Source organism: Gymnoscopelus microlampas (assembly GCF_963454915.1).
Source record: "Gymnoscopelus microlampas genome assembly, chromosome: 10".
In the NCBI taxonomy this organism is placed as follows: domain Eukaryota; kingdom Metazoa; phylum Chordata; class Actinopteri; order Myctophiformes; family Myctophidae; genus Gymnoscopelus; species Gymnoscopelus microlampas.
In genome coordinates, this window is record NC_139947.1 from 34,707,353 (window position 1) to 34,731,055 (window position 23,703).

Below are 23,703 nucleotides of genomic sequence, written 5' to 3' on the forward strand. Positions count from 1 at the left end.
CAGGGGGCTGCTTTTATTTCATGTAAGCAATTTAATTGCAGTGGATATAGTGAGTTCTTGGTACATTTATTGGAATGTTTACGGAGTTCAGAAAACCTGGCGGAGAGTCAAAACAGGATTGATCTTCGCTTGATTTTACCCATAAAGTAACCCTGCTGACTCAGACTTCTCTAGCTTTCGGACTTCTAATATGTGTCAGTAAAATCTGTGTGTATGAATCTATAACGTTAACAGTTGTGTAAGTGGTTGAATTAGAGGTCCTATCTCACTGTGAATCTATAGGTGATCCCTGTGAACCAGGCTGGAGCCCCTATTGGAGAGATCCCCTTCACCCGTACTGGCTTGCTGGGCTTTGTAGGACCTGTAAGTTATGCTTATGCGAGCACACACACGGCTACAACTATTGATTATTTAATTTGAGATTATTCTGTTGATTCCTTTTTTTTTAATTAATTGAATAATAAAGTAGCATGTTTTTTTATTCATAATTTTTCATATATCAACAAATCTAAAATAATTTATTTACTAAATCGATTAGTCTGATTTATCACTTAAACAGCACTTTTATACATGACTGAACTCTCCCCCCCCACACACACACACACAGGGCAGCCTGGTGTTTGTTGTGGGGAAGAATGAAGGGCTGCTGATGGTGAGCGGCCGACGGCACAACGCTGACGATCTGGTGGCCACCGCGCTGGCAGTGGAGCCGGTCAAAACCGTTTACAGGGGAAGGTGAGGGAAGCACTCTATTGTTGCCTGTGTGTGTTCCTGAATATTGTTCTGTGCCATGTACTGTATGTTAGTGTGTGTTATTATGTCTACGGAAGTATGAATACTCCTTAATTGACCATCCCAATTATATAGTTATATAGCCAATGTACAAGCCCACAATGTGTTGCGCTGGGTTGTGAGCATAGTGTTTTTTTCTTTTACGTTTTATAACGTCTATAATGACATGCCCGAAATAGGGATGCCGTGGTCTCCATGAACTGGGAAACAAAGTACAACAAAGACCATTTTCGCCAACAGCATAGTATTCAAAATGAAACGGCAGGTTTCCATAGCACCGATATGACATTGTTGTCCAGTGATCATCTGTATAAAAGAAGACTATGTAATTGCGGTTGTTGTCTGTTGCGCAGGATCGCTGTGTTCTCAGTGACTGTGTTCTATGATGAGAGGATAGTGATTGTGGCCGAGCAGCGGCCAGACGCCAGCGAGGAGGACAGCTTCCAGTGGATGAGCAGAGTACTACAGGTAATATTACCTTTTAGTTTACTGTGGGTTCATTTTGTCTTATTTGCACTAATACAGCTAACTGAAATAGTAGAATAAAGTACAATAATTACAAACAACCTAGATTGAAGGGAATGAATGACAGATTTGAAGGTGTGATTTAAGAACAAAACAATACAAAGACGCAAAATCTCACCTCTAATTATTTGTTTGTAATAAAATGTACAGTATAATGCAGTAGATCCAGTGTTTCTCCTATAATTGATGCCTGGTGGGTCACGAGGCCAATAAGAACCCCCACCAGGTAAACAAAATCCCATTTTGTATGCCAAAGATGATGCCAAACACAGTCATAAATATATTGTGAATTCTTCTTAATGCAAATATTTAATTGCAGACTGGGTGTTGTGCCATCCATTGTGCCAATATGCTATCATGCATGCTGCAACTCTTTAGGAGGTTTTCAGTATGCGCCACCAGGCCTGAAATAATTTATTAGACAGAGATGTCTGTCTTCACACTGTTCTTCATTTAGACTGATAATGAGTTTTCCATGTAGGCCATTGACAGCATTCACCAGGTTGGCCTGTACTGCCTGGCACTTGTCCCCGCCAACACCCTCCCAAAGACCCCACTGGGGGGCATCCACATCTGTGAGACCAAGCAAAACTTCCTGGAGGGCAACCTGCACCCCTGCAACATCCTCATGTGCCCTCACACCTGTGTCACCAACCTACCCAAACCACGCCAGAAACAGCCCGGTAAGGCAGAGTGGGCCCATTAACATTGGATGTTGTTGTGATCTTAATGTAATGTGATTTAAGCCAACTATGATCTAATTCCCAAATGACTGTGGGTAGCTTGATTTGCTCTGTAAACCAGAGATTCTGCACAACACCAAAATGCAGTCAAAAAGAAAGATTCAAAGGTACTCTTCAGAATGTAAGAAATAAACTCTTTAATAAAACATGGTACTGTAGTTTGTCATTGAACAATAGAATATGTTTTGGCCTCAGGTGGCCTACTTCCTGTTTTAACATTCTGAAAAGTAAATATTTTTCTTTTTGACTAGACGCTTTCCCCCTTTTTGGTCCAAAGAGCACCTTCCAACCTTCTGACTCTACACTAGCCATACAAAGCTGTAGCCTTCCTCTTTTTTTCTGATACACAAAATACAGTTTATGTTTTTTTAATGTTTTCTTATGTAAATGAATGCCCTACTTTGTCATACGAAAGTAGCAAAAATAGCCCATCTACAAGCGTGGCTATATTTGCTATTTATTACCTGAAAAGTAACTGTTTTGGACATACAAGATGTCCGTCCGACAAAGACAATATATTTTGTATTAATTGCATGGCTCCATTCCTATCCTAACCGTACTCATCTGTGGTGTATGCAGTGGGTGTAGGTCCAGCTTCTATCATGGTGGGCAACCTGGTGGCAGGGAAGAGGATGGCTCAGGCAGCAGGAAGAGAGCTGGGTGTGATCGAGGACCAAGAGCTAATAAGAAAGGTACAGGCACCAGGTTTCATAGAATGACTGACATTTCACACTGATTTGGAGTGTTTTTTAAACTTTTATTTAAACTTTTTAGTTTGTATTGTTAGCTGTAATGTAAAAAGAATTCCCAAAAATATAAAAAATATACTAGACATGTACAGGTACACTTTTTTTTTTTTTTTTTACCGTAGTAGTAACATGACTGATTTGTTATTTCAAGTCATTGATTGTGTTATTGTCCTGACTCTGTCCTCCTCGGGATGGGCCATAGCTTTGTATGTGGCCCACCATGATGGTAAGGCTTCATTGTGGGAGTCTTGCCCCAGCTGTTGCTGCTGCTGATGCTAATGTGCTTCTCTGTAGAAGTGACAGTGAAATGGCACACAGTGTGACTTGTTCAAACCTCTTAAGACGACTTCTCCTGCTTGCTGTGTTAAATAGCTGTTTGTGCTGTTGTGCTTCCATGCCTAGCATGGCTTGGTCAGTGGTCTGCTGGTCTCTCTACCAGGGCACAGCTTCCCTGATTGAGAGTGGATGGCGCGGAAGGCAATGTCAGCCAGAAGCAAATGATGTGGCATAGCTGCGTACCCTGTCTGTTTCTGTCCACAGTACAGTTGTGTGGTTTTATGTATTGTGGTGCCAACTGTTGACTTGCCCCTACAATATCTTAAAGGCCTCGCTTCTGTTGTTTTCATGTACCCTGGATTCTTATTCATTTCTCAATTTGTTGGTTGACAAAATATTGGCTGCCTTTAGTTTTTTTGTCACCATGTCCCGATTCCAAGTGAAGTACAATAATATATAAGTACATATAATGCCATTCAAAGCAGTTCATTAGGTTTTAATGACATCCAAAGATTATTTAATTTAATTAAGATTTGTTTACTTTCTAATTGTATCTAGATTTGCTAAAATCTGCTTAACCCATTGAAAAGAAAGAATAAAAAAAATGGATCTTTGCTGGAGCCATGTTAATATTACATTTTTTTTTAGGTTAGATGGCAACAACACACTAACCTTTCCTAGCTTGGCCATGGTGAATGTATATCCCTTAGTTAAAAGAAAGGTAGCTAGATTGTCTGAAATTGAATTAGTTTAGCTTACACCAGCTACACAGTTTTTCTTTAGACACGTACCCATACCTGTGAGAGGTGCTTTGTGAGAGGTGCTTGGGCATCCTGTGCATGTGTCAGGAAAGATTAGGATACACATTTGTCTCCTCTTTTCACCTGTATCAAATCCTTAGCTAGAGCTGAAAAGTGTTATTGGATGTGTGCAAGTACATTACTTGAAAATGACTTATTGTTGTTTTAGAAGCCGCTTGTGTTCAGATTAAACTAACTTCACTGTCATAAGTGAGAGAGTCTTGTGCTTGGCCAGTAGATATTTGAGATGAAGTGTATTTAATTTAATGTGTTGACATACCCTACTTGTTTCTCTGTTTTTTTCTCAGCACCAGTTCTTATCTGAAGCCCTGCAGTGGAGAGCACAAACCGACCCAGATCATGTGCTATATGTGCTGCTCAATGCAAAGGTGCACACACACACACACACACACACACACACACACGCACATGAACGTATGTACACAATCACGCTAGCTTCGTCAGGTCCTGATGGCCGCAACCCACGACTTGCACAGCCCAGGCTAAGCAACTCTGCCTGCTGGAGAGATATGCGCTCTGTGGTGCCCCTTTCTAATTTAAACTGCTTTCTACCTGCATATTCTCTGTTTGTCCTGTAGGGGGTAGCAGTGTGCACTGCCACATGCGTGCAGCTACATAAGAGAGCAGAGAAGATCACTGCTGCCCTGATGGAGAGGGGAGGCCTTAACACCGGAGACAATGTGGTGCTTCTCTACCCTCCTGGTGAGTTGTCTGGATAATACAGGCTGTCTGAAAACCTGACAGTATTTCTTTTATTGAAACCGCCCCCCATTTTGTCCCCCATTTTTGTTCATCTCTGTCATTCATTGTGACACTCACCACCCCACTTCTCCTAGTTCATTGGTTCTCAAAGTGGGGTCCGGGGACCCCCAGGGGTACTTGAGGGAGTTCCAGGGGTCCCCAGCTAAATGATAGATTAGGCACCAAATGGACCCTTATGGATCTGTAACTCTGAGAGTGTACAAATGGAACCAAATGGACCCTAACAGGTCCATTTGGTTCCATTTGTACACTCTCAGAGTTAAATTGACATAGATTTTACAATTAATATAAATTGCGGTCCAAGTGATAGAAATGCCATTAAATGGGGGTCTGTAGCCCATGTCAAACTGGGGGTCCTTGAAATTAAAATGGTTGAAATCACTGCTAGAGAGCGAAATCTTCTCTTATGGGGGTCCCTGGCTTATCTTTTCAAATGGGGGTCCGCGGTCTAATAAGTTCCTATTTGGGGGTCCTTGGCACGAAAACGTTTGAGAACCACTGTCCTAGTTGGTACTTAATTTACTGTCTGTACTTACTCCTACTGTAGGTATCGACCTGATAGCTGCCTTCTACGGCTGTCTGTATGCGGGGGTCATACCTGTGACAGTCAGGCCACCTCACCCACAGAACCTGGCTGCCACCCTCCCCACTGTCCGCATGATCATCGATGTGAGTGTACCACACCCCACAGTGATGACGTGGATCGTTTGTAAAAATCTGTTTTGTAATGTTTTATAGTATTTTGTCTCCTCAAATGCAGTTCTTTACTTTGGTTTTGAGATATTTATACTTAACTCATTTAGACCTGGAACTGTCATTTTTAGATTTTACACTTTGGGCTATTAAAAAATAGCAGATATACAAGCTTATAGCGCGGCACCGAGTGCTTGTAGATCGGCTATTTTTTTTTTATCGTGAAAATGTGTGCAAATCTTTGAATATATATATATTTTTAAAGCGAACATTTTTAACTCAAATCTTTGCTTCTGGGGGTCCCTGGGACAAAATATTTTGATGTGGGTCCGCGGCCAAATACATATCATTTTGGGGGTCCTTGACATGAAAAGGATTGAGCACCACTGATATAGAAACATAAGTTTTTCAGAAAACTGTTGGGATTTAGGAGACATGTAGAATCGGCTTCAGGTCTCAATGGGTTAAATAGAAAAATGTGTGTTTGTGTTACAGGTCAGCAAAGCAGCCTGCATCCTCACCACTCAGCCTCTCATGAGGATCCTCAGGTCCAGGGAAGCTGCAGCCAGTGTCAATGTTAAGACATGGCCCACTATCATAGATACAGGTACACTGTCTTTAGGCAACATTCTGTTAAGATCCAGTTGTCTTTTTCAGAATACAAATGTGTCCCAGTTATTCAGACTGAAAGTAGAACTGTTTTGAGTGGGATGAGATTTGAGCTTAATAACTGTATTGTTTATGTACTGTAACAGCTACTGTCTGGATGTTGCGTTCCTGTTGTAAATATCCAATTCACTGAGCTGACTGTGAAAGTGAAGTTTATTATTTATATACAAGTCTAAATGCATCATTGTCCTCCCCTCTTACCAGATGACCTGCCCAGGAAGAGACCCCCCCAGATCTACAAGCCTCCCACAGCCGAGATGCTCGCCTACCTGGACTTCAGTGTGTCCACTACAGGAATGCTTACTGGAGTAAAGGTAAACGCCATAGATAGAGGTAACCCACACTTCTGTTTGGGTGCTGCTCACCACAAGGAAACAAAGCGTAAACCACAAAGATTTGAGACAGATGTTATTTCATGATTCATTATTTGCATCAGTGACTCTTAGCAATAATTTAAACCCAGACGTACATAACTCTGAATCATCAGGTAGAAGTAACTTCTGCTTGAGGCCATATGATGGCAGTGTTTGTCACCATGTAATGGTGTGTGTCATTTGCATGTGTCTCGTTAGATGTCCCACGCTGCAATCAGCACACTCTGTCGCTCCATTAAGCTTCAGTGTGAGCTCTACTCCTCTCGCCAAATAGCCATCTGCCTGGACCCATACTGTGGCCTGGGCTTTGTCCTGTGGTGCCTCTCCAGGTAACCCACCCACCAACACACGCACTGAATTGCATTTCCATTTGCCCACATATTGGCCGGTGGCCACCCGAGTGCAGAGTTGTTTGTTCAAAGTGCTGTGTTCTTTGTGCCAGTGTTTACTCAGGTCACCAGTCCATCCTTATACCTCCCCTGGAGCTGGAGAGCTCCCTGCCTCTGTGGCTGACTACGCTCAGTCAGTACAAGATCAGAGACACTTTCTGCTCCTATTCCGTCATGGAGCTCTGCACTAAAGGCCTGGGCACACAGACGGAGATCTTGAAGGTGAGGATCACTCATGCATGCATGTGTGCATGCACATGCATATGCATACACACAAACGCATGCACAGATGGACACGCAAACAAACACAATCACTCATAACCCTTCATGTGATGCAGCCTTTCAAGTTACACTGTCCTTATTTCTGTAATCATCGAGTAATACATGGTGTTAAACAGGGGTGTAACAATTTAAGTTTTGAAGGTAACAAACATCTGCATCAAGCTAAATATGCACTTATGAACTTTGCTGCATGAATAACGTGTGTGTGTGTGTGTTCCAGGCACGAGGTTTGAACCTGTCGTGTGTGCGGAGCTGTGTGGTGATAGCAGAAGAGAGACCACGTCTGACCCTCACACAGTCCTTCTCCAAGCTATTCAAAGATCTGGGTCTGTCACCCCGTGCTGTCAGCACTGCCTTTGGCTCCAGGGTCAATCTGGCCATCTGCATGCAGGTTGGCTCACTTATGGCTACACACGCACCTGGGTTATAATAATGTTGAACTAGTGCAGTTGTAATTTGGGTATTATTTTCTGTCTTGATGATTCCAGTTAACTGTTGTTGCAGTTTTATTTAAATTTACTTTCATTTTAAGTTTTAAGTTTTTAAGTTTTAAAGTTTTAAATTTAAGTTCAGTTTGTTAAAATGTTTAGCTTCATTTTATCTATTATAATCTAGCAACCCTGTACCATAGAATTGTTGCAAAGTAGAATTATGGTTAACTTATTTCATAGTTTATTTGTTCGTCTATCTGAACCAAACATCCTACTCTGGGACACTAGGGCTCACAACACTTGTCAAGTACCAACATGATTTGATACTTTTTCTTTCTTTTCTGGCCATGTTTGCCTTTTCATCAGGGTACATCTGGACCTGACCCTTCTACTGTCTATGTTGACATGAAGTCTCTACGCCATGACAGGTACACTGAAATGCACTTTAGTGTACAGTATTTGCACCGTACATCAGAATCGGAATCAGTTTTAGGAGCTAACATTAACATTAACAAAACGATTGAGGTAGTAAACAGACATACGCCAGCGGTACTGGCTCCGTAGTTTGACGCGACGCTTGCCTCATTAGTTTGAAGATCAGTTCTTGTCGGCAAGAGACACCTGCGATGGAGTATAAATGAAGATTTTCCGTATGAATTAAAATGACAAAAAAAACTAAAAACGATGAGAAATGTTAGCTGGTGAGACAAGGAAGAAACGCTGATCGTAAAAATGTTAAACCAAACTGAAGACAGACACAAACGGGAAAAATCAATATGACTTGCATGGTATAACCAGTGTAAACACTTGCACTACACCTACACAGAAATGTGTTGCATTCCATGTATATAGTACATGAGTTGAAAACCAGTGCCGAACGATGAATTTGTATTCCCATCCAGCGGCGAAGCAATTTAGCATCTATGGCATGCAAAGAGTTTCAACAAACGTGAATTAGGAAAATGGAAACATATTTTTCGATGGAAAATAATTAAATAAAGCTGTCACATTTTATAGGCCAATACCTGTATACTGTGCTGCTCGGAGAATACAAACGCCAGCATAATAATCGCTAGCAGCCTGATTCACAGTCACTTGTGGGATATGGGTAGATGGTACAAACATTGATGAATATTTTATATTACTTCTTTTCCTTTTTTTTCCAGCATGTACTTTCCTAAAATACTTCAATGTTACTGCTGCTAGTGCTAATATGCTAATGACACACAATGAGAAAGAAAATACTCTACACTAGTGGTTCTCCACCTTTTTCATCCAATATGCAGATCCCTTACCACACCCACATCAAATTAAAAGTTTAGCTAAGATTCTGCTCTGAAATGTAACAGTATTTCTGTTGCTTATATGTAATTTAGAAATCATCTAATTGCATGCCAAATAACATATTTTATATTAAACAGGGCTGTTAGAATATGATTATTAGCCTACTTCCCATGGAGCAAAAGCAACTATAAGAAATAGAATAGTATAGCCTTAAAATAGGCCAGGGATATCATTGTATTATTATTAAATACCTAGCAAATATGCATGAGTTAAGTTGATTTTAACATGCAATTTCTTAAAAATAGGACTAAACATGTTTTACTATTCAGTGTCCTGAGAAGGAATCCATGGCATTTGTCAACAAGCTATTGAACTATTGTTTTTATGAACAGCCAAAGTTGGAAAATAATAAGAGACTGAAAACCGACCATTCATATCAGACACCCAGCTACGTATGTACCAAATTACACCCACAAATGTGCAACTAAACACCAATACTCATAGATTCACAAACTGCACCTTTACTTAATTACATTTCTTAATGATGAAATTATGAAAATGTTCACGAAGAAACACAAATGCCCACTAAGAGCTACACTATTCTAGCTGCTTAAAAAACGTGATGTCACAGCTGTTTGGGTGCAATATGCAAACAGAATTGGAATTCAGATCTGACCGACTCATAGACCAGGACTATTAGCAGCATACACGTGAGATGGTTGGTCAACCCAGAATGTGTTATTTGTCGTCTTCAGGGTGAGGCTGGTGGAACGAGGGGCACCGCAGAGTCTTCCACTCATGGAGTCAGGCACTGTAAGTAGACTCATCACAGCATTGACTTGTTTGTGTTGAACATAGACCCAGATCCTGCTGCCTAGTGAGAGCGTGGCACCAACAACACCCGAGTTTGCGTTTCTCTCCCACAAGGACACCTCATCCTGAAAGTGTGCATTAAAGCAATGCTAACTAGTATTGATTTGAACAGTCAAAGGTTATGCTAAAAGGATAACACAACAATCCCCAGGGGCTTGTTTCCATTGGGGTCCATTGTACTCAATTCATCTATAATGCATACAATACAATATAATACAAGACAAATGCAATGCAAAACATAAAGCTGATAAAGCTCAGTGGAATCATAAGGTATATTTACAGAGAAAGGAGGTGTGGGGGCAGGGAGCAGAGGCTTCCACTATCAAGATGTATTGATTTGCTCTGAGTGAAACATGACCCTTTTTGCTGTCCCTTTAGATCCTACCAGGAGTGAGGGTGATCATTGTCAATCCAGAGACCAGAGGGCCTCTTGGGGATTCCCATCTTGGGGAGGTGAGTGTAAACATGTCATCAATTTATATTTGATCTGTTGATTATATACTTACGTGTATTGGCACACACAGCCACACACACATATATATAACTGAACTTGTGGACTCTTAATAATAGTAATATTACTCTAAAGGTAATGGTTGACAGATTTATTTTCAGATTTTAGCTTAGCTTAACATTATCTTTTATCGTGTTCTCAATTGGAAACTTATTTCTTGAGATTTCACTGTCGCACAAGTACTTAGATAGGTAGTAGATTTAGATAGTAGATTGCAGGCGTGGCTCAGTTTCCTGTCTCTGTCATATCTTCAGATCTGGGTGAACAGCCCTCACTGTGCCAGTGGCTACTATACCATCTATGGAGAGGAGAGCCTCCAGGCGGACCACTTCAATACCAGACTCAGCTTTGGGGAACCCCACACCCTGTGGGCCAGGACAGGCTGCCTGGGCTTCGTCAAGAGGACTGAGCTCCTGGACGCTAGCGGAGGTGAGAGAGAGCACTTCATAAATGACTCGATTGTTTAACCACATGAACTCTAGCGTTCCTATTCTGGGCATGTAATAGGTGAACATTGGCGAAAATATCGGATCTAAAAGCTCACAGAGCTTATTGATCGGCTATTAAATAGCCGATCAATAAGCTTTTAGAGCTTTTAGAGCTTTTAGATCCGATATTTTCGGTTTTTTTTCTCTATCTGACGTACAACAAAGTGTATATATAGAGTTTAAGTGGTTACGATTATAATTGAATCAACTGAAATTCCTTTCTTCTTAGACATATCAAGGCTGTGACAGCATAAGATACAGTAAATACAACCAAGAAACAAAAAGACAAACTGTACTGTAAGATCCTGAGTGTTAACCACTTTCAATCTGGTGTCCCTTTGGGTCATTTTAGGCAAGAATTATTTAAAAAATCTGCCATTTTGCCATTCTTTTTTAAAAATAGGGTTTCAGAATCAGTTTTATTGTCACATCGCAGGTGTTGGATCTATGGATCTAGGTCTATGGATCCATTTGGTTACATGTGTGCACTCTCTTGAGTTGCAGATGGATAAATTACCACTGAGGATTTTACAGTGTCTTATTATATGTGACAGTAGAAATACAAAATGTACCCTTCACTTTTCCCACATGCTCCTCCTCCTCCTCCCAGATCGCCATGATGCCCTGTTTGTGGTAGGCTCTCTGGATGAGACGTTGGAGCTCAGGGGGCTGCGCTACCACCCCATAGACATCGAGACCTCCGTGTCCCGAGCCCACCGCAGCATTGCGGAGAGGTAAGGCTTCCTGTTCATCAACCCATTAAAACCGGGAAAGCATCAGTGTCATTTTAGATTTCTCTGGCTATTCAAAAATTGATACAAGCTAACAGCCAAGCTCGCAGCGTGGCACGAAGTGACGCGCTGTGAGCTTGTAGATCTGCTAATAGCCAATATATACATGCGGATAAAGTGGTTAAAATTGTGATGCTATATTAACTCTCTCACTGCCTTATTTTTGGCCGCGTTTGCCCACTGCCAGCGATTTTTCGATTTTCTTACCCTTTTCAAGTAGTCACAGAATATTTATCTCCATTATGATCGATCCCCTGATGATTGCTAATCACTGAGGGTTATACTGTGTGGTTTCACAAATATCAACGAGGTTTTCGCGACCTCGTTGACATTAATTATCTGCCTTTGAAAATAGCATGTCTGGGCCAAAAATACATAGTAAAAAAAAAAGTACACAGGAGCCAAGATACAGCCTTTTTAAGTAATAAGTTAAACAAGAAGTGAATGGAGCAGAAAATCTTCGGATCACGATATCTTGGGTTCTGAGCACTTGTGAACTTGTGATAACTCGTTCTTGGCACTCAGGGCATTCAGAAAAATACTCGTGATAACTCGTTCTTGGCACTCAGAGAGTTAACTACTTTGGCTGGGGACCCCCCAAGGACCCCATTTTAACTCTTTGACTGCCAGAGTATTTTCATAATGTACTCACCCAGTGCCAGCGATTTTCGCGTTTTATAACCTTTTCAACCGCTCACAGAAATGTTATATCCATTATAATCCATCATCTGGCCGTGTTTATAAACACAGCCGATCCATCCACGAACCACTAAAGGGCTAGGTTTTCAGAGCCGAGCAGTGTGAGGTTGTTTTCACCAGCGCAAACAGGCTGCAGGCACCATTTCTGGCGAAAATGCTCGTATTCCCCCCCGCTGGCCACAGAACATTTATATATATTATGATCGCATGTCAGACCGTTGGTAAACACAAAGGGGATAACTGTTCGTCGTCCAGAGAAAAGAAAATATAACCTAAGCTTTCCGTTCGTTTTTTATACCGTGTGAGGCAACTGGTTTTGCCATGGTTTTGCCTAAAAATCACCGGAAACAGGATAAAACCGGAAACGGGAAACGGTTTACTGATATTTTCACCAAGGATGCGTAGGAAGAAAAAATGATCAAGCATGGTACAGAGAACAGCATGATCGTTTATTAAACAATAAAAAGTTATACAGCGCGTCTAACGCGTCAACAGCACGGATGGATTAAGTAGCAATTGACTCGAAAACGCGCCGACGGCAGTAAAAGAGTTAAGAACCACTGAGCTACAAGATCATTTTTGTCGGCAGTCCCTTGTTTTACAGTTTTAGTAATAAATCATGTAATATTTACCAACAATATTACTAACAATAATGTAAATAATACAAAATAATCCTAATTAAGTAATAGCAATTGCAGAACAATTCAACTAATTTTAAATGTAAACCTGTATCTGCATCTGCTTTACAGTGCAGTGTTTACATGGACCAACCTGTTAGTGGTTGTGGCAGAACTGAGTGGTTCGGAGCAGGAGGCCTTGGACCTGGTGCCCCTGGTTACCAACGTGGTCCTGGAAGAACACCACCTCATTGTGGGGGTGGTGGTGATCGTGGACCCTGGGGTCATCCCCATCAACTCCCGGGGAGAGAAGCAGAGAATGCATCTGCGAGATTCCTTCCTGGCAGACCAACTGGACCCCATCTATGTGGCCTACAACATGTGAACGCCCTTCTCTTGACTCATGTACAAAAAAGAAAAGAAAAAAAACCTATCCGGGCTCAGAGAATTGCCACGAGGAAGATGGAGTGGGTGGAAGAGAAGAACGAACAGGTGCAACCCCCACATGCAGACAAACTCGTATCTTGGGGAAAGTACATGATTGAATGTGGATTCAGCCTCAGTGCCATTCCTCAACTTGCTTCATTCTGCAATCCAGAGTCACTGAGGTTGTTTCACGTGGATAATAAAAAAAAAAGGGGCCACATCGCTCAACCGGAGGAAGTTAGCCTATTTCCTGCCTCCTGCGTCTCCCTCGAACTTCCATTGAACAATTTGATTTTGATCAGACATTGTTGGTTACATAGTTTCACCACCGTGAAACAACAGAGTGTTTTTTTTTCTTTTACGTTTCATTATCTACCATCATACCATTCCTTTGTTGGTAGTATAGCCTGTGTCCCTCCATCCCTCTCTCCCTTGGTTGTTCCCAGCTATCCCTGAAGGCAGGACAGTACCCTGCAACCTCCGAGAGGAGCTGGAACCTTCCCCAATGCACTTTAAGTCCTTCCACCTCAGAGTCCATTAGTTGTCCTGTCCTCCTCTGAGGGGGGGCGTGACCCCTGACCCTACCTTCGCTGCTCCTCAAGCATCAAAAACCCACATCAGTGTTACTGTGCCACCGTAAAGTGCGTCTCGCTCAGACAAAGTCTGCACCTGCCTTAAAGGCGGTATTGACATGTATGTCCTTCCTACTTGGTGCACCGTGGTTTTCACTCTCCACCTCCGACAGCTTACAAACAATATGTTATTGCCATTCATAGTGGAACAAATGTTACACAACTTGACAGTTTTGTTGGGGTGGAATGTGAAAGACTAGCTTATTATGCAACCTGCATAGAGATGAGCAAAGGTCTCCCCGATGAACGGAAGCAAAATTCCTTGATATTCTAGTGTAGCAGTTGGTGCATTATATAGTTCTTATGATTGTATACTAATAATGGATATTACAATTCCTAACTGCACCATTTGTCAGAAATTGAGTCTAAAAGTTATACCTGCTATTGATAAAGGTATGCATGCTAATTGGCATTGGTATCAACGTCTCCACCTGGGCCTTGATATCTACTGTATTATTTTGTACAGTAATACATTTTAACACCTCCCAAAGGAAGTTAATTGAAAAGGTCCTTGCTAACTTTCAAGCAGGAGTTCACTGCATACAGTAACACATTTTCTCCTGACTTGTGCTGAAGTGCCAGGTTAACTATGTACAATTTGTCTTGTGTAGTTTCCCTTGGTGAAGCAAAGCGCATTTCTCATTAAATAACTGCTCACAGTTGATTTGGGGTTTATAAGAAGGCAAGTCAGTGCCTTTATATTGCGCCATCGTGAAGCGTGACATTTATGATCATGGACTGGTAAGTTTCTAAGAAAAAGCTAAATCGGATATCAATATGAGGACAAAACCTTGCCTTATTAAAACCTGTGGAACTTCAGTACTTTAATTTTTTTTTCAAAGGTTTCATTTATGGCTGTACAGTACTGTGTGTGTGTGTGTGTGTGTGTGTGTGTGTGTGTGTGTGTGTGTGTGTGTGTGTGTGTTTTTTAAGCATTCCGGGATTTTTACATATGGAATCAAAATACCCCTTTATCACTCAAAGCACAGGTTTTCGGGGGAGGGGGAGGCATTTCATGTTTTCTTGGTTTGTTGGTCATATTTTCCTCATTTTTATCATTGCAATTGAAATCCATCATATGCAACTGAAGAAAATCATGTCTTAGCAAAATAATCATGAATAATCAAGGTAACTGTTAACAAAGGCCCATGTGCTAGAATCCTCTTTCCATAGAAAAGTGAGGCTGTATAAGAGGGTGTATGGATGTTGTCTGTAAACTGTATTTTAGAGGTCAAATGCTGTATCACTGGTGTTAATGTGTACATTGAAAATAACTTGTTGATAAAACTTGACTGATAATTTTCATACTTGACAGCATTTTTCTGCATCATTAACTTAATAATGTCACATTGCTAAACAAAAAGTGATATCAAATATTTTGGCAGGTCATAATGTGCATTTTCCCCAATATCATTTTACATGTGTGAGTGTGTTTGCCTGGAAGCATTAGAGTGAGCTGGTTCACTTTTAACAGTGACATTTGGTTTTCTGGTGCTACAAGCTTGTTTGTTTTTAGTTGTTTTTTAGGTTTTTTTAGATCCCAAAATATTGGAACATTTTTTATTCCTAAAGCCAGCTTCTTTTTTTATGTCGCCCCCACTGTATTTTTATTCTTTAAATTCAAATCAAAACATATTAATATATTCTGTATGGGTTCATCAGTAATTCTTGAAGTTCTCTTTCTTAGAAACTGCGCAACTTTTACAAAACATTTGTTTGTAGAGTTTGACTACTTCCATGACAAACATTGCTAAGTAGTAGGCTACAAGAGTCCATCTTTTGAGTAAAGTTGAAGTATTCATAAATAACTGTAAGTGAAGCTTTTGACCTAATAATGTGGTATTTGCTTTGTTGCTACTGTTTCACTCCAACTTTTAATAAAGTTTTATAATTTCACGCTGGCCTTGAAGCCTATTCAATAAGATACTGGTGCTATTGACAGGAAGATTTTAATTTCAGATACTGGCAAATGACACTGACAGACCCCCGTCCCCCTTTCAAAATAATATCTTACTCCATTCTGTGTGAAGTAATTAGTTCATTCTATTCCTTTTCTGATTTGTATGTTTATTAATTACACTCACTCACTCTGCCATGTTTTACAGAAGTTGTTGGCCGCCGTCGCCAAACGACCATCAATGGTGCATACTCGACAGTATAACCGCTGTGCATCTTATCAAAATTCTATCCATGGTCAAACATGACATGGCTGACATTTCTAGTAATTTATTTCTGCCAAGCTTTTGAACTTGTAATGTGGTGTAGAATCGAAGATATGACTAGCCTCCAAAGTAAGAATACCAAGCACAATGTATTGTATCTGTGAGGTAATGAAATTAGGATCTTTTCTTACCAAAACTCAAGGGCCTGAAATGTATACCTCAACAAAGGTCTCTACACTATGCATAGTTGAGCTGCATCAAAGACATCCTGAAACAGTCAATGGTGCGATAACTTCTAACTCTGAAAAGAAAACAAAAAAAACAGCATATGTCTTTACTTGACAAAACACTGTCACGCTGTCATTGGATGTGTTTCATGTAAAATAATAAAAAGCTTTGTCAGAAACGGTTGTCTTCTTCTTTTTTTAGCAATTTGGCTACCTCTTGGTTAATGAGGGGTGCAACGATTAATCAAATTAATTAAATTAAAAATAAAAAATCACTATTTTTGCACTATACTCACTGTTTGGTAAAGTATAAAATACTTTTTTAAGTGGTTAATCAGCCTAATTGATTTACCAGTAGTTAATTATAAAAAAAATCTATTTGAAATTGTATTATGCTTTGATTTGTTTATATAAAAGAAAAGAAAAATATCAAAAACCACACACTTGAAGTGTTTGATTAATCAAAAAGTTATTTGGATATTCTCTAAGACTGATATAGTTGCATTCCTACTGTAATTGTCAAAAAGCTACAGGCATAAATAGATCACTTTAGCTGATGTGCTGTAAAACAAGTGTGATGCCTCTCTTCCACCAGGTGTCAGTCAATCCACATCCTTGTCTTGTTAAAAATGGTTAAAGATGGTCCTTGTTACACCTACAGTCAATTTTGGATAGGTCTTCCTGCTACTAGGTTTTTCATCCCTCTCCACGCACGCACGCTTTTCCAGCCCCACCTCCACATCAAAAGGACATCTTGTCAACTCATCACTCTGACCTTCACTAAACTTTGGCAAGCTATTGTCATTGTGAACCCAGAGGGTCATCTATTTCTGATGCTTAATGGTCCTCTGAGCCTTTATTTATAGACTAAATATCCCTGAAGTACATGGGTGTGATTTACAACATTTCAACAAGCTCTTCTTGGCAGATCACTACCAGATCACTACCAAAACTGCAGTGGGCAGAACCTTGCGTCCCTATTCTGGGGCGAACATTATTTTTGGGGGATCCCCAGATGATTAGCTTTAATGTGCAACATTGTTTTCTCACTCACCAGTAAACAAAACAACATAAAGTATAAGTGTATACAGGGTATCTGCACATTACTAAAGTGACAATTTAAGGACTTTTAAGACCTTTTTATTGGCCAAATTGTCAAATATTACGTAAGAAATAGGCAGACATTGTGGAAATAGCCGATCTACAAGATCACAATGTTGTGATCTTGTAGTTAGGCTATTTTCACAATATTTATCTGTGGAACCCTGCAGTCAAACTACATGTAATGCCTACAATTCCAACTGCTTGTCAGGGTGGGGGGGTCCCCAGTTCAGATATTATTTTGGGCGGTCATGGCCTGAAATGTTTGGAACCCTTGGTGTGTACAGTATAGAGCCCTGGGGGACCCCAGTCAACTAAGTGTAGGGTTTAAGTGGTTAAAATGCTTGAGCAGTGGTGTAAATCTAGAGCGTGGACCATAGGGGATGGGGTGGTGTCCCGGTGACTTTGCTATTGTCACAAACTTGATAACATTATTCCTTATGTGGTAATCCCTTGCAACTTCCTGTAGGTGTTGAGTTATTTTTGTTATTACTCTACAATCCCACACCAACTCTGGCAGACTTACAGTCATCCCCAGTCTCTGTCCCCCCACAGATCATGTTATCAGTAATGTAGTCTTTGAACCAATCAATCTGGTTGCATGTTGTGTCAATGATCTCCACCTTAGCCGGTTGCAATATGCCCACCACCTCATCTGTACTCGTTCCATGCTCTATGTGTTATGCATACTAGTTGGCTGAGCCACTATGCCCCCTATAGCAGACAAGTCTCTAACAAACCTTTGAAATAGGTGCTTCCCCATCCAGTGATGAAACAGTGGCTTACGGTCACAATGAATTCATGTGTGACATTATCAAAACATACATATATATATATATATATATATATATATATATATATATATATATATATATATATATATATATATATATATATATATATATATATATATATATATATATATATATATATATATATATATATATATATATATATATATATATATATATATATATATATACACACACACACACACACGTCTTTTTATTATTTCCACCCACCGTCCTTCCGGGCTATGGGAATGCAACCACAACTACAAATCCCACAGTCTGCGAGTACCGTTCACAAAAACGCTAATAAACAGCTTAAATTTGGGAAAAGTATAGAATTGGCTTTGTCACTCTCTTCATATGCCAAAGGCCAATGCCTGAGTGTAAGTTCAGATCAATTGGTCAATCCACTGAAAACGCAGTTCCAGACAGACAGAGGTTTCTACATTTTATAGTAGGAGGAGAGTAGGATATTCTTTATATATATACACGTATATAAAAATATGTGTGTGCGTGTGTGTATGTGTGTTACATGTATGCATTACTGCATGCACTTGTGTTGTCTGTTTATCCCACCCTCTACTGTTTTCTACCTCTTTCCTCAAACCCAGGTCTAGTTCATCAGTCATCAATCATTCCATCATCCCCAACTCTGCCATACCATCATATTGATCCTCCAATCATCTCCCATCACCTAAAATAAATATACCTTTGCACTTCCGATCAGTTTCTTTTCCCTTCCACCATGGCCAGTGAGATAGCTCTGTTTGTTTTCAGACCTACAGTCTTTTGTGTCAAATTCAGGCCTGTTCCTGTGAGTGTCTCAGCCTTTTATTAAGCATTTATCAGGGAAACATAAGGGTACACTTTACATTCATCCTGTGGTTATTTTATGTTTAAACACTAGGTTAAGTGTGAAAATACACATTAACCTGAATACAACATATTAATAGAAAATATAGTATGTAAACAAACTAACATTAATTTTACACAACACTGATGACAGTGCTGTCAAACAAGTCTAAATGAAGCTATCTCTGAAATCTATATAAAGGTTTAATCTGCAACATAATTTTATACAATCTGTAGTGGGGGTCCCTGCTTCATTTCTCTCTCAGCTAAGGGGTCCTTGTTCTGAAAAACGTAGAAGACCCCTGCCCTCTAGATCACCACTTAGGGACAGGGACAGTGTGTTAAATTATTTGTGTGCTAATGATCTGAATAGGCTGGAGTTTAATGCAACTCTGCTTTGTCAGTCCAGCAAACGAAGTGCATTACAATTAAGTTTAGGCCTACTGGAAATAAAGGCATGAACCAACTTTGCAGAATTTGACTGTGACAGGAAGCATCTGATCTAACCTTATTAAAACGATACAACTAAAAGGCATTCTTGGAGATATTAGATCATGTGGTTCTGGAAGTTAAGATCAGCATCTGAAATCACCCCCAAGTTTTGGCAAGCTCTCTCAAGGGCATGAGATTTATGACGTAATTACTCAGCTTGATAAGGCAAGATTGGTGGGCTACCATTATTAGACCTTAGCAATAAATAGCCTAGAGATGGTAGACACCACATTATGTGAAGGAGATTATGATTTTTAAAAATTCAAAATACAATATTGGCCAAATATAGGGCAAATTATGTAGCCTACTTGATCACATGTCATTGTCTAAATCATTTTTTACCCCTTTTTAGCTCGCTACATGCAAGCTAAAAATGCACGCCACACATCCTGACGAAAATAGTGAGAGAGAGCACTTGAAGGCTAGACCTTCCATATTCTCTGTTGAAGATCATCACAGATCCATCTTTGTGAAGCCCATGTTGTGAACCCACATTTGGTCGTGGAGAGGAGACTACATACCTAAATGACCTATCATTTGATGAAAGGCACTCGCCGACACTCCCTTACATTTTGCCGGGAGTCATCAATTATGCAGGAGAACCGCGCCACGCACTGAGGGGGAGATACAGATACCAACAACAATATGGCGACAACCGCAGCTTCTCCACAATCTTCTCGACATCTGCAGTCAATCAACGCCTTTCTGGAGTCACTGTAACGCTTATACGAAGTAAGTAGCCTAGATTAAATATTTCTTCATCGAAAAGAGCACAGGTTTGGTAGCTTTAAAGGTAAATCCCACCCTGTCAGTTGCACAAATGTCGCAGCCCTGCATCTTTTCGGGGGAATCGAACAGGATGGAACATCAGAATCACTGCCCTACCAAAGGATTATGACTGTAAGGCATTTATCTTATTATTATTGCTTGGCTACTAGGCTGGACAGTTCGATTGATTCAGGTGAAAATGAGTTTGACTATCGTCTTCTGTCAACCGATTGCTGTTGTTGCTCCATCAACCACCGGATTAAGATAATGAACCATATTGCTTCGAATGTGGGTTTGATATTGAGAAGCCAATCTGTTTCTTCTTTCAACACCAATAGCCTCGAACATTGGCACAATTCTGACGTTTTCTTTTGTGGCATCATCACAGGTAATGTCATTATTTGTTTTCTGTATTTTGTCTACATATCTTATTTAATGATTAGGCTTTATGTTGGTTTATTTAACAGCTGTGGCCCTTATTGATTTGGAAACCGACATGGCTCCGCGGGTGTGGTGCATATTATCCTTCAAGGCTCGTGTTAAACGCATAGGCTACATCATATGTCCTGAAAAAATAAATTATAATGATAAGGCTCTATCGACATTAGTGTTGAAATGTTCGTCAAACATTCGTTTATGAATATCCCAACTTCCCAAGTTATATCCAGATTAAACGGGTGATTCTATTAAATCTACGACTGCAAATCTCAGTATGACATTTCAGACATATGAAACGAAACCACCCACTGCAGCAGTTGGTATATGGTCAATTTGGTTTATAGGGGGGCACTTTTACTGTATGTGAGCAATGTAAGCTCTTACTATGGTAAGCTGTGTACGCAGGAGACTTCTCTATCTGCTCTCTGTAGCAAATTATGTATAGTATAGGCCCATCTTAAACAGCAGGTGGAGTTAAACAAATCACTTTAACCTTATATTGCGTCAATGAAAATTGGATGACGACTCAAATCATCTGATTGCCCAGCCCTTAGACAGGCCTAATGGAGGAGACCGGTACCAGAACTTAATAACGTTGATTACATAGAACAGTGGTTCTCAACCAGTTGGTCGGGGACCACCAGTGGTCCTTGAGGGGGTTCCAGGTGGTCCCCAGCAAAATGATGGAGAGTTGGTAACCAAATGTACCCTTAAAGATCTTTAACTATTGGTTACCATACAGGTCCATTTGGTTTCATCTTACGCTCTCAAGAGTTAAATTATTGTTAAACATCTGACTGCATCACTTAATTTACAAGAAGTTTACACAATTAAATAATTGTTATTTTTGAATCAACGTTTGCCTGTTATCTCTCCTAATGGTACCACATCAATACAGCATGGATTTGTGGACAAAATCTCATCCAACTATAACAAAATATTCTATGTTTTGGGTCTTGAGAGTCTAAATCTCATCAAACGGTGCTCCGTTTGATGAGATGCCGAAAAGGTTGAAAACCACTGACATAGAAGCTGCAGGATACGGGCCTACTCTTCCAGCCCTCATCAAGTCATGTTTGTTATTTGATCCCGTTCTGACTGCAGTAGAACAGCAGATCTTATGTTGCTGTCTCATGTGGTGCTGAAATGGACAGCGCCCGTATAGTTGTATATGGGTGTTGCTTGGCCCCAAAAAAAAGAACGGATCTACAAGCTATTGCTATCGCGTCGCGGTAGTTCTTTTGGCAGGCGACACCCTGGTGCGATGGAGTAGCCTGAAAATGAAGCTAGAGGCTCACTGGACTCATTTCTAAACGACCTGAAGATGGTTGTTTGCATTTCATTGTATTTCACCAAGGCTATTATTTGCAAACAGACTAAATCTGTTTAACCCTACAGCAGTATGCTGTAGAGATGCTCCTCCTCATGGATGTTTAAGGCCTCGAGCCAACGCAATGTTGCTAGCGTCTGGTCACTTAACATTGGGCATTATTACCCAGGTCAAGCATGCAGTAAAGGACATTGGAAGAAGCTTCCTATGTCATTTTCTCGACATGCATTTCGATTAGAATGAGTTATCCAAGAAACATAAAGGACAAGGCTAGGGGAATGCCCAATGTTTAGTGACCAGATGCTATAGCACCATTGCTTTGGCTCGAGGCCTTAAACATCCATGAGGAGGAGCATCTACAGTAGGCCTATACTGCTGTAGGGTTGAACAGATTTAGTCTGTGTTTGCAAACAATAGCCATGGTGAAATACAATGAAATGCATACCATAAAGGGAACGTGTTTCCACACACTGTCTGCAGTCTGTCAATGAGCTTTATGGCTGCTTGCAGCTGTCAGTTGGGGTGCTGTTGTATTCTCCTCAATACCCCCACCCTGAACACCTCATAACCTCTCATCTGAGTTATCCTGTGCCATCAATCCATCTTAAATCGAATGCAGCTTGAGCAGTTGTATACATTACATTACAGTCATTTAGCCAACGCTTTTATACAAAGTGCATTCAACATAGGTAGGCAAGAAAAAACATTTCACATGCACTAATTCTAAGGACCAACACATTATTTAGTTTTAGAGCAGTGTTTCCCAACCTGGGGTCAGGGCTCCCTTTAATTTGGGGGGAGGGGGGCACCAAACATCACAGAGGGTTACAAGGCTTTATCAATGTTAAACATGTGGCCCAAAATCATGATATATTTTCCTGATAATCTTCAAATAAGTCCTTGCTTCACTGTCTCTCCACCCGTGTGATTTTGTTGTAGTACAGTAATAACATTGTTATTTTATACATGTCTGAGAATCGTGTGTGTGTGTGTGTGTGTGTGTGTGCGCATAACTGTGTACCTACACATTATAGGTATCAGCTTTTGTCAGATGTAAGAAGGGGTTCTACAAGGATAAAAGTACTAGTAGTATTCGAGGATAATATGATATGCATATGGTCTGTATGTGAACTTAGGTTTCAAGGGGGGGGGGGGGGGGGTTGGTTGGACATTTCTATGAGGTCCATTGTTGCAGAAAATGTGATCTAAAGGCACTTCATTTACTCTTATAATTTTAAATGGATCCACCTGGGGGGGAAACCGAGAAGGTTTATTTTATTTAACCTACAGTACTTACAGTGTTATGCAAAAAAAACGAGTGATTTTTGCACACATATATGCATATTAGTTATATTTAGAAATGTAAAATATTTGAGATTATGATGAATAACATGACTTGAATATGACATTGAAATGCTTAATAAACCAGCTCATTTAAGTTAGAAATTTGGAAGACAGGCCTGACAGAGAGCTACAATATCTGTGTGTTAATTTAACTTTAAAGTGTCAAATGAACAACTTTGTTGTGTAGAGTTGGAATATCCTGTCAATTATGTGATAAATTGATGGCATTATGCATATCAAATTGGGGGGGGGTCCTTGAAATTAAAACAAGGTTGAGAATCATTGATTGTCTTTCTACCCAGGTCACCCATGCAGAGCTGGCTACCGTGGATGGTAGAAACCTAAAGAGCAAGTAGCTGCAGGATGAAAAC

At 40.3% G+C, this 23,703-nt stretch overlaps 1 protein-coding gene across 2 annotated transcripts in view; it reads left to right on the forward strand.

The window, feature by feature from the left end:
- Positions 1 to 15,723, forward strand: part of dip2ba (disco-interacting protein 2 homolog Ba) — a 54,534-nt gene extending 38,811 nt beyond the window's left edge. Inside the window, exons 20-39 of one of the 2 annotated variants that reach the window (XR_014601571.1) lie at positions 283 to 363; positions 608 to 735; positions 1,146 to 1,260; positions 1,799 to 2,000; positions 2,640 to 2,752; positions 4,194 to 4,274; positions 4,485 to 4,608; positions 5,216 to 5,337; positions 5,857 to 5,968; positions 6,235 to 6,344; positions 6,603 to 6,733; positions 6,847 to 7,015; positions 7,296 to 7,466; positions 7,873 to 7,934; positions 9,546 to 9,603; positions 10,042 to 10,116; positions 10,429 to 10,603; positions 11,273 to 11,396; positions 12,902 to 14,728; positions 14,761 to 15,723. Coding sequence is in view for 1 of the 2 variants with exons in the window: in XM_084068206.1 (XP_083924332.1) it covers positions 283 to 363; positions 608 to 735; positions 1,146 to 1,260; positions 1,799 to 2,000; positions 2,640 to 2,752; positions 4,194 to 4,274; positions 4,485 to 4,608; positions 5,216 to 5,337; positions 5,857 to 5,968; positions 6,235 to 6,344; positions 6,603 to 6,733; positions 6,847 to 7,015; positions 7,296 to 7,466; positions 7,873 to 7,934; positions 9,546 to 9,603; positions 10,042 to 10,116; positions 10,429 to 10,603; positions 11,273 to 11,396; positions 12,902 to 13,154 (2,406 nt within the window). In the remaining variant the exon portion in view is untranslated. Of the gene's footprint in view, positions 1 to 282; positions 364 to 607; positions 736 to 1,145; positions 1,261 to 1,798; positions 2,001 to 2,639; positions 2,753 to 4,193; positions 4,275 to 4,484; positions 4,609 to 5,215; positions 5,338 to 5,856; positions 5,969 to 6,234; positions 6,345 to 6,602; positions 6,734 to 6,846; positions 7,016 to 7,295; positions 7,467 to 7,872; positions 7,935 to 9,545; positions 9,604 to 10,041; positions 10,117 to 10,428; positions 10,604 to 11,272; positions 11,397 to 12,901 lie in introns of both variants that reach the window. The other variant, XM_084068206.1, reaches the window with a different exon arrangement.
- Positions 15,724 to 23,703: the final 7,980 nt, after the last annotated feature.